Genomic DNA, 12240 nt, shown 5'->3' with positions numbered 1-12240 from the left:
TCAATGATCCAAAATCGTATATGATGCAATTAAGAATCATAGAATTACAATTGAAGAATTATACCAAACAAAAAGAGACCAAGATTCTAATATTTTCTTAATATATTTACAATTTCAAATCATGTTGCAACTTACACGGAAACACAATCATATTACCTCCTTTTCAAGTTTCAAAACTGCCATGAAAGCTTCTTGGGGAACATCGACTTTACCAATAGACTTCATCCTTTTCTTTCCTTCAGCCTGGTTGGAAATAGACGATAATAGAGCAATCAAAGGCATAAATCAGAATTAAAACATCAATTGCGTTTAAGTAATTTCACATTTCCACCATGCATATTAATGAAGTAATAACCGTACTTATTTGTTAACGAAAAATACTACTGAAGCTGAAGTGAGAACACACATCTATAGATACATGTATTTCATTGTACTCTATATACATAGCTAGACATCCATTTTGATAACCTTAATATAACAAAAGAGTCGTGAATTTATACTAGACCATACCTGTTTCTTAAGCAATTTCTTTTTTCTTGTAATATCCCCACCTAGAAGATCAAAGAGAAAAAATTGCAAGGCAATCCAAGCAATCAGATCAGTACGATGAAAAAATAAAGTGAAATATGGATGTCTTGTACCAAGTACCATATTGTTCGTAGTTTCTATTTTCTAAAGATCTACATGAGAAGAACGAAATTTCACTTATAATATGAAGAGCCACATGCTTAGGAAATCGTCTCAAAATATGTGGGAAGAGGAACACGAAAAAACGAGTTAAGAGATTTCATCCCAATGGTAATAATGATTTAAATATTTTTAAGCATGTTTATGCAAGACAACCCCTAAGGTTTTCCATTTATCTCACCGTAGCATTTGGCTAGTACATCCTTCCGTATTGCAGATATCGCTTCACTGGCAATCACTTTTGATCCTATACATGCCTAGAATAAAGAGACCAAGCATATATGTTAATGTTATCATGGTTAGCTTAATGATTTTGAACAAATATTTTTGAAAAATTAACAATAGAAGTGTACTCAATGCTTACTTGAATTGGTACTTTAAACATTTGTCGTGGTATGAGCTCTTTCAACTTCAAAGTCAAAGCCCTTCCCACAGAATACGCCTGAAAATAAAAGCTTCAGTTGATCTTCTGATAATTTGTAGGCATCAAAACTAAAAAGTATAATCACAAGATATGCCGCCAAATTTAACTATAATGGTGTAGCCTATATAAATCATGATGAACCATAGCTTATGCAGACGGGAGTAGCAGTGAAACATGAACAGTAAACCAAGTGAAGTGAGCCATAGACAATTTTCTAAATACTGAAAATAGTATCTTGTGATATTTCATAGTTCAAGTTCTGCAATTAGTGGCAAAAGGCTCTTTGGGTATGTGCAAGGGAAAGAATCAGTAAGATAACAGTGCAGTGAAATAGGAGTTAACGCTGAGATGCGGGGGATTAAGTGGGGGATGATGATTGTTGTTTTTTACACGTCATTAATACTAATATAGTAGTTTACATAGTTAAATAAACCATTTAGGTTTGAATCAAAGCCGTACAATTATTTTCCTTTTATTTTAGGACCATAGCTTTAAAGAGACAGTATGGGAAAAAGTAGAAGCAAAATGAGAATGTAAAGATAAATGTACGCCCACACAAGAAAAGAGAGGATATGTAATGATTGTATCCAAATACTTCACAACACTCCATTGAGAAAAGGGAGAATTATAAAACAACCCCTAAAAAAACAGGTCAGATACATAGAAAATTGGAGGGGCTGGCCTCTGTTCACAGTAACAGCCAAGATAGTCGTGAGTTGCTGTCATTTCTGGTGCAAAAGCAGGCTCAACATCCATGAAGCCAAATGTTTCACAACAAGATTCTTGTAGCAGTTGGAGGCTGCAACCCCATGATAGTGGCACTATCTCGTACATTAATAATTGAGATCTTTTAACAGTAAGAAAAGCTAGAGTAGACAACACAATCTTGAGATTACTTGGGATCTATTTAGACAAACTTCTTGAAGAGAAAAGGAAAAATATGAAATATATTTCTTCATAAGTTAAAATTAGTTTGTCCATAAACTAACTAATTTGAAGAAGCGCTCTCATATAACTTCTCCATGAGAACTTCTAAAACAGAAAAGAATAAAAAATATATTTCTCCACGAGTTAAAATTAGTTTATGCATAAACTAACTAATTTGAAGAAGCACTCTCATATAACTTCTCCAAAATTTTATTTTTAACTTATGCATAAAATAATTTTAACTTATTGAGAAATGAAACTCATTAATTTTTCTTCATATATCTATCTATTAGAAGTCCCTATGGAGAAGCTCGTCCAATGAGTTTTTTCCACCAAATGGCAATTTTCAAGCTGTGTAGTCTAAAAATATGTCTTTTATTAGTTTCACTAAAATGTCTCTATTAACTAAAAAATATTTCAGTATACCAAATCTTTTATTATTCTAATTGAATAAAAATAAGAATTACAGGTCTGACACCAACTATTCTGATTACTGAGTTATGGGTCACTCCTCTTCAGTTTAAATGCCTGCACGATTATAATATAGTAGGTTTGGACAGTGAAAATTACGTTAGAGAATTGTATTCTTTTTCAACGCCCGAGTACTTGCAATGAAACAATTGCATTCAGAGTTAATGAATAATTTACCACACAATTTTTTCAGAAAAATAGAAGACAATACATTCAATTATGGTTTCTCCAAATCAGTATGATTCCTTAAGTTCTTCAGAGGGAAATTACAAGTGTATATATATATATATATATATATATATATATATATATATATATATATATATATATATATATTGTTAGTTGGATATTAAATGCAATAAAAGTTGTTGGAAGGATATTAAATGTATTATTAGAAGTTCTTAAATGATTCTGGAGATCTCTTGTAATTATTGTTAGAAGTCTCACATCAACTAGAAATAAGGCAATTTCATAGTACATAGGTATAACAAACCGGTTTTGAGGGATTGAATTAGGCTTAAAGTTTACTTCTTAATATGGTATTAGAGTCATTGTTAAAACCTATCCTAATGAAATTTGATATTTGTTGGCATATTATTCAACCCGCTATCGGACCACTATTCATATCTACACCCACGAACGAGATGTATATACCTCGGCTAAGGGGGGAAGGTGTTGGAAGTCACACATCAACTAGAGATAAGACAATTTTATAGTATATAAATGGGTGCAAACCTTACTTTACAAACTGATTTTGTGGGGTTAAATTAGGCTTAAAGTCCGCTTCTTAACATGCTATCAGATCCATTTTAGAGTCTATCCTAGCGAAATTTGATATTTGTTGGGCATATTGTTCCACCCGCTATCAGGCCGCTATCAGACCACTCATCCATACCTAGTCTCACGCATGAGATGTATATACTTCCGCTTGAAGGGGGTGTGTTGGAAGTCCCACATCAATTAGAGATAAGATAATTTCATAGTATATAAATGGGTGCAAACCTCACCTTACAAGCCGATTTTGTGGAGTTAAGTGAGGCTTAAAGTCCACTTTTTAACCATTATTACTTTAGGGTTTGAGTTCTCTATATATAGTAGTTGATGTACTATTTCAAATGAATTAACCAAATAACAATCTTCCTTCTTTCAAATTATTCCTTTCAAGTTGATATCAATGCTCCCGATCTAGGGAGCCCGGCTTCCGCATTTCTTCTTTTCCATCTTAGTTACCGTTCTCATTAGCGTTGTTTGAAAGTGCAGCCATTTCTTTTAATTATTGAGTTGTCTGAAGTGCCCCCAAGTTGTGGTTTTATCATTTTTGCCACTCCATCTACTATCACTATCGTTGTTGCATCCCTGCTGCCATCGCCGCCGCTGCTGCTTCACTGCTGTCATAATTGTTGCTGCATCACTGCTGCATCGCGTTATTGTCGTTGTTCCATCACAGCTGTTGTCGCATTGCTAACTTCACAGCTGTTGTCACGTTGTTGGTTGCTGTCATTTTCTGTTTTACCTTTCATTTTCTTTTAAGAGAGGGCTAAGAAATTCCTATTATTTATTTTTGGGCATGGCAATTCCACTAAGCATTAAAAACAGATCTTGAAAGAAAAGCTTACTGTCCAATTTCAAATGAAGGATCTAGGAAAATTGAAGTACTTTCTTGGGATAGAAGTAGCTTACTCTAAGAAAGACATCTCTATCTCCCAAAGAAGGTATGTTATGATCTTTTCAATGAAACATGTATGATTAATGACAAGGCCACTAGAGTTCCTATAGACCAAAACCATAGAATTCAGAGTGATGAAGGCAGTTCTACTATAAATAAAGGGCAATATCAAAGACTTGTTGGGAAGCTCATCTAGTAAGCTCACACCAAATCGGACATAGCCTATGTTGTGAGTGTTGTTAGTTAGTTCATGCATGATCCAAAGGAGAGACATTTACAGGTTGTAAACAAGATCTTTTAATATTTGAAGACAAGTCCAGGAAGGGGATTACTATTTAAGAGGAATGAAAAATTAAAAATGGAAGTGTATACTAACGTAGATTATGCAAGGTCTGCCATAGATAGTAAATTCACTTCAAGATATTGCATGTTCTTGGGTAGAAATTTGGTGACTTGGAGAAGTAAGAAACAAAATGTTGTTGCAAGGTCTAGTGCAGATGCTGAATTCCGAGCTATTGTACAAGGGATGTGTGAATTGTTATGGATGAGAATTATCATAAATAATCTTAAAGTGGCATGTGAAGAATTTATGATCTTTTAATGTGATAATAAGTCAGCTATTAGCATTGCTCACAATCCAGTTTAGCATGATAGGACCAAACACATAGAGATAAATCGACACTTTATTAAAGAGAAATTGGATAGTGGCCTTATAACTACTTCCTACATCCCATCTGGACTTCAATTAGCAAATCTATTCACAAAAGGTCCTCCCACTTTGCAATTACATGATCTAACATGCAAGCTGAAAATGATAGATATCCATTCACCCACCAGCTTGAAGCTTGAGGGAGAGTATTGTTAGTAGGATATGAAATGCAATATTAAAAGTTGTTGTTAAGATATTAAATGTATTACTAGAAGTTGTTAAAAGATTCTAGAGATCTCTTGTAATTATTATTTAGGGTTTGAATTCTCTATATATAGAAGTTGATGTACTGTTTCAAATGAATTAACAAAATAAGAATCTTCTTTCTTTCAAAGTATTCCTTTCAAGTTATATATATATATATATATATATATATATATATATATTATATATATGTGTGTGTGTGTGTGTGTATATATATATATATAGTTGTTAAAAGATTCTAGAGATCTCTTGTAATTATTATTTCAGGTTTGAGTTCTCTATATATAGAAGTTGATGTGTTTTTTCAAATGAATTAACAAAATAAGAATCTTCTTTCTTTCAAATTATTCCTTTCAAGTTATAAATAAATATATATATGTGTGTGTGTGTGTGTGTGTTTTTCCAAGCCATGCATTGAGCAAATCAGAGAGAATTTACAAGTTACCTTATCATTGTGCACAATTGTGGCCAATGGCTCCACACAGTCACCATTTATCCTTATGTCAAGTTTAATTAAATTACTTTCGATGTACCTGAAAATGAATTATCAGAAAGCATTAGAGCCTTAGAAGAATCATTGAAAAGACAACCTTAATAGTTAATAATACGCAAGGATAACTTCAAAACTAATATAAAAAAAGTATTCTATGTACTTCAAATGTTAAAAAAAATAAAGCTCATCCTCTTCTGGTGCAGAGTTAAAGTTGTATAAAACAATATATACTTAATAATACGCAAGGATAATTTTAAAACTATATAAAAGTACTATGTGCTTCCAAAATTAAAAAATTAAAAAATAAAGTTCATCCTCCTCTGGTGCAGAGTTAAGGGTATATGAAATAATATATAAATACTTAATAATACGCAAGGATAACTTTACAACCATATATAAAATTATTATGTGCTTCAAAGCTCGTCCTCTTCTGATGCAGTGTTAAAGGTATACGAAATAATAATATGTAATATATTCTACAATTATGTGTCATGCAAAGACTGCATTATTTACAAGATAAATCACCAATTTGGATAAACTTCTAAATAAACACTTACAGGAAAAGAAAATAAAATAAGTTAAGGGATAAAATGAATTAAAATTCCCATATAAAAGTGTGTTAGGATTGAATTGTTTTTGGAGATATAAATAATTTCATACCCCTTTTAGTAGTTTCACTAAAAAAATTATTACTTTTAGACGATTCAAAAGAAATAGATAACCTAAAAATCACTTTGCACCCAATCACATATTCAGAGTTCAGACATAAAATTTATTTCACATAATTGTTATAGAGTACAACCATATAGACATAACCTCTACAAAAATAAAATTAAAGCACATAATAAGTTAAAATTAATTTATGCACCTCAACCCTTTTAGACCTCTCGTCTAACTTCTTCAAAGACAACTAATAACTTAAGAAGCCCATGATTCCTGCCTTAGAAATGTCTTAATGGTAGGGTTTTTTTACAATTGAAAAGCTTCCATGTCTAGAAGTCAATCCAAAATGCAGAGATGCCTGCATTAACTCACAGTCCCTAAACATTAGGTATGTCTTATTTTATCAAAACTACCCTGATTACACTAGAGAGTGACGTATATTTATAGTGAACAGTATCTTGAAAACCAAAAGAACCTCGTGTGAATTTTATCCATAAATTATGCTCTTGGAGATATTTACCCAACAAACGTATACTCCATACTAGCATAACCCTTACTTCTTGACTTCAACTGATCAAAGAAATCACCAACCATCTACAAAATTGACATTAAAAACAATTCAGATACATGAAAACAAAACTAGTCAAACAGAAGCATGAGTTTTTAGGTCAATTGAAAATAACTAAAGAGATTACCTCTGCTAAGGGTAATTCATAGACAATTGATGCCCTATTTTCAGCAATAAATTTCAATTCTTTAAACTGCCCTCTTCTTTCTTGTGCCAGTTCCATAAGTGAACCAATGTAGTCTTTTGGTGTAAGCATCTCAATCTGCACACAACTACATTAATTACAAATAAAAACAATACACATACAACTTATGAATTAAAATGTTCTTCCCTCACTGTTCCTATTCTTGAAAAAGGTGAACAAAGTGCAAGAACAAACCTTAACAAATGGCTCCTCAATTGATTTCCTTTGTCCAGGTTCAGGAAGTAAAGATGGGTTTGAGCACTCAACCTTCAGCGATTTTGTGATTCAGACAAAATGATGGCATTAATATGACATTTAAAAAATAGTGTAAATTCAGTTTTAACGAATAGTTCAACCAAAAATCTAATAAATAGAAAGGGAGCTTAGGAATGAGAAGAAATTACAGTATCACCATTTACACAGTTTACTCTGTACACAACACTTGGAGCAGTTGTTATCAAGCTCAAATTGTATTCTCTCTCAAGTCTCTCCTGTAGTGTAAAGTAAGACCAGGTTTCCACAGTTAATCAGAATAACAAATCATGTTTCTAGAAATTATGCAATATATAAGAACATTCAAGCATTTCCTCTGAAAGCCAAAGAGTATATGCTTCAACAAACGCAAACCTGGACAATTTCCATATGAAGAAGACCCAGAAACCCACATCTAAAGCCAAACCCCATGGCACTTGAGGTCTCAGGTTCAAACTGTAAATCAGAAAAGAAAATGAAATCCTTGAATAACTTATCACTAACCCTACCATTGTCAGCCTGACTCTTAAGAAAATTGGATAATTAAGGAAAAGAATAGTTTGGTATCAAACTTTAGGTAAAACTGTATATTATAATCCATCAAATGTCAAAAAACAGCTGTGCATAAAGATCTCAATGGAGAGACTCTGAATGCTTCTCTAACCAAAGAAAACTAATACAAAAGTACAACTGAATAATTTTAATAAACATCACAGTTTAAAGAAATATCAAATCGATAAAAAGAAATTATCACTAAATCAAGAAAAACTATAATTGAATAGTAAATTACAACTAACAGATAAGCATATACAGGAAAAGGCAAATTATGTTCCTTTGCCAAAAGTCTAGAAACAAAGATGAACTATTTTCTAACATATCAGTCTAACCTTTAGTGCAGCATCATTGAGTTGTAGCTTCTCAAGTGCATCACGCAGATCAGGGAATCTGACAATAAATGATAATAATAAGGAAATGATTAATAATTAATTTCAGATACATTAAAGAAAAATAATACAATTGTTTTGCTCAAGAAAGAAAGAAGAGATAAATACTGGTCAGCATCAACAGGAAACAAGCCACAGAACACCATAGGAGTGGCTTCCTCGTATCCAGGAAGTGACTTATCAGCCTTTCTGCCATAGTGAGTAATAGTGTCACCCACTCTAGCATCAGCTACTGTTCTTATTGATGCAGATAGATAGCCCACCTATTAAAGCACAACTCAAGATATCATTGGTCATAATGAGTAAAAAATGCTTACTTTATCTTTCTTTAGAGAACAAAAATAACAATAATGAATTTGCCACAGAACGGAATTGTCATGACAGCCAAAAATATGCACATACAGATGCTTAGTTACTCAGCAGAAACAATACACCACTGCCATGCATTGTGTCTTGTCATCTTTTCTTATGCCCCTTTTTAAGTATTTTATCTCATTTCTCATAGAGAGAGTACATAAGATATGTTATGAAAAAAAGGAGGCGAGAGAAAACCAAAAATACCATAAGCAATATGAAATACATCAAACAGCTAATAAACCATCCAGCAGTACTATTTTACCTCACCAGCATACAGTTCTTCAACTTGAAGTTGATTGGGAGACAAAACTCCAATTTCATCAGCAAAGTAATCCTGTAATTTAATAATCAGATAAGTTCAGACTTCACAATGACCCAAGTTTTTACTCATGATAGATTAAAACTTGCTTGAATTTGTCTGCAATGAAGGCAAGAATAAGGGATAAAAAAATAGAAAATGTACTATACCTTCCCACTAGCCATGAAATAAACTCTGTCACCTTTCTTTATAGATCCATCTACAACTCGAAAGTATACAATAACACCTCTATACGGATCATAGTAGCTGAATTAAAAGAAATAATAAATATGAGTGCCTGAAGGATATATACCGCATGTAAAAGAATATTAGCTGAAACAACAAGCAAGGGGTGTTAACCGACTATAGATACTACAGGAATTTTATCCATGTAAATACTTCACAACTTTATGGAAGCAAATGCATCCAAGGATGTCTGCGTAGAGAGTAATTGTATAACAACTAGATGCATAAAGTACAGGTATCTGAACTTGCATTAAGCACACAACAACAAATTAATGGGAAAAAGAATTACCTAAAGTATGGGATGAAGCCTAGACATGCAAATTAGATCCTAGAATTTTACAATAAGTCTACCAAGTCTCAGTTCAACATGTTATCATTTTTAGATTGCAGGGACCTTACCTTACCAAAATTATTTCATGGTATCAAAGTCATCCAAATCTAAATTGACAATCTATGCCAATCTATAGTATATTGCTGACATTTATCATTAAATGGATTAGTCTGATAACATTTTGAAAAGAATAAAGAGTAAAGTACCTGTCAAATATTAAAGCCCTTAATGGTCTTTTAGATGTATCTTCAGGTGGGGGTATTCTTGCAACAATTGCATTGAGAATATCAATTATACCTATTCCTTCCTAAAGCAGAAAGTAACTTCATCATGTAGAAACATGCACATATTAATGTAAAATCAGAAACCAAATAAAACAACAGGGAATGAAAGAATAATAACAAACCTTTGCAGAGCAGAGAATCGCATTGCTACAATCTAGACCTACGATCTACACAAAAAATAAATTCCACTCAAGATTTTTCGTATTAATATCACAAGAATAATTCAAGAATAGCATAAACGAATTAGCAATGCCCACGAAAGGATGCCCTTGTTAAGCCATTCCCAAATTGTATACCTGGGGCAGTGTATACTATAACCATTCTAGCAGTAGTAATTAAACTAAGAAATTACTACTATAAATTATTACTTTAACCAAAATGTATACTGTATAATGCCATAAGGTTTGGTGGCATTCCCAAGCTGCACTTTTGAGTATTTGGATGGAAAGAAATTGCTAAAATCTTGGGGACAGCAATCTTCTATTGAGTTCGTTTGGGACTGAGTAGTTTTTCTAGCCTGCTGTGGTGTGCTACCCTTATGTTCATGGTTGCCTTAACTTGACCAATTCATTTCTTACAAAAAAAGGAATTAATAGTGTCATAAGAAAATGATGTCAGGGGTTAAGTAGGCAGACAAACCTCTTCAATCTCCTTGATAACTCGATCTGGTTCTGCACCCGGAAGATCTATTTTGTTCAAAACCTGTTACAGAATATCTAGTGTTACTAAACATGCAACACGTTCGGACATTTTATCTAATTATTTTATGACTTGAGAAAAGTGATGAAAAAATACAGAAAACAATTCATCCTTAATTTGAAAAGAGAAAATCCCATGCCACAAAATTACACAACTGTTTAGTAAGTGTAAATGTGCAGTCTTTTATCCTGAAAAAGAAATTATATATATATATATATATATATATATATAAATGGGTTTATTAATTGAAAAATAATGTGTATATCAGTAAACTAAAACAAAAATTAAATATAAGTTAAAAGTGAAATAACAAAAATAATGTACTTACAGGGATAATTTCTAGGTTGTTCTCCAAAGCCAAATAAACATTAGCTAGGGTTTGTGCTTCAACACCCTGTGATTTGAAAGAAATTTTTGCAAAAGCATAAACAAGAATTACTACCACATGATAAAGGCCATAAAATCAGAGGGCAAAGAAGAGCATAAAAACATAGAGATTCACCTGAGAAGCATCTACTACTAGAAGAGCACCCTCACATGCAGCAAGTGACCGTGAAACCTGATCGCAGTTGAATAGTTACAACGTATTATTGTATTGATTCTGAGGAGGCTTTCCACCAGAAAAGAAAGAAAAGAAAATGTTCATTTCTAACACTTGAACTCAATTGAGTGGGAAGTGTCATTTAGAAAGACCAAATGGAAACTCTAAAATGTGATTGATATATAGCTTTTTATTTTCCATTTTAATGCAGTTTTAGTTCTCAATGTTAGCTGAAAAACAAATTATTTTCAAAACTCGCCATTTAAGCCAACAAATTCTTGAAACTACTACTTTGATGGACAGAGTTGACAAGCCAGACAAGTGGTGCTTAAGTTTCTTTCTTCCATGATCATATAGGTGTTACATGTCATTATGGCTCCTAAATTTGAATGAAGAAAGAAATGAAATGAGACAAGACTGCTGCAAAATAATACAATATAAAGAAGAATACATCAATCAGGCAGTTAGCATGTAAGTATAACAAACTACATTACATACCTCATACGAGAAGTCGACATGACCTGGTGTATCGATTAGATTCAAACAATAAGGTTCATTTTCAAACACATAACGCATTCGAGCTGCCTGCCATGATAAAATTCAGTCAAATACCTTCTCAGATATCTTAACATCGAAAAACAACTTGAAAATCACATTTCCCAATCTCTCTCACAAGATTAAGCTAATATAATACGGGATTAGGAAATGGTGGAACCTGGAGCTTAATAGTGATGCCTCTTTCTCTCTCCAAGTCCATGTTATCGAGAAATTGATCCTTCATTTCTCGCTGGTGCACCGTGCCAGTAACCTGAAGCAACTTATCCGCCAACGTCGATTTCCCGTGGTCAATATGCGCAATGATGCTGAAGTTCCTTATATTACGCACCGGCACCTAAAACCAATCCAATCCAATCCATGTTTATTGCCACGAACGACGCACAATTTGGAAAAATACAAGAAAAAAGTAACTGATGGCGATACCTTAGAGAGACGATGCTCGCCGGCTTTGGCGGCGGATTCGAAGTCGGTGCTGGCGACCTGGCACACAACGCTGCGGCGAAACGTGGAAGCATTTGGAAAGCTGCAACTAAAGCAGCGTTTGGATGAGTGAAACCTGGTAGTGGTTCTTCTTGTTCTGCTTCGTTCAGATTGGAAGAACGCGCGTTGTTGGTGGTGTCGTTGTTGCAGTTGCAGTTGCAGTTGAGTTTTAACGGATAAGAATAGAGACGCGCCACAAATTTCTGCGGCCATTGAAAGTGTGACTCTACTGCACCTTTGCCAATGGAACGCCC

At 33.2% G+C, this 12240-nt stretch overlaps 1 protein-coding gene across 1 annotated transcript; it reads right to left on the bottom strand.

The window, feature by feature from the left end:
• Window positions 1-12240, bottom strand: LOC114164657 (translation factor GUF1 homolog, chloroplastic). The gene is made up of 22 exons (XM_028049395.1): window positions 11930-12240; window positions 11664-11840; window positions 11447-11533; window positions 10910-10966; window positions 10736-10801; window positions 10348-10410; window positions 9831-9875; window positions 9631-9731; window positions 9018-9114; window positions 8812-8883; window positions 8301-8455; window positions 8136-8193; window positions 7624-7704; window positions 7401-7487; window positions 7192-7263; window positions 6940-7074; window positions 6765-6838; window positions 5534-5621; window positions 1052-1129; window positions 869-944; window positions 511-551; window positions 1-243 (listed from the first exon to the last, which is right to left on the bottom strand). The coding sequence occupies exons 1-22, from the start codon at window positions 12197-12199 to the stop codon at window positions 148-150; spliced, it is 2076 nt and encodes a 691-aa protein (XP_027905196.1). The 5' UTR covers window positions 12200-12240; the 3' UTR covers window positions 1-147.

This window comes from Vigna unguiculata, chromosome 9, assembly GCF_004118075.2.
Source record: "Vigna unguiculata cultivar IT97K-499-35 chromosome 9, ASM411807v1, whole genome shotgun sequence".
NCBI classification, from domain to species: domain Eukaryota; kingdom Viridiplantae; phylum Streptophyta; class Magnoliopsida; order Fabales; family Fabaceae; genus Vigna; species Vigna unguiculata.
The sequence above is the reverse complement of the archived record's forward strand: the minus strand, read 5'-3'. Positions and strand labels throughout refer to the sequence as shown.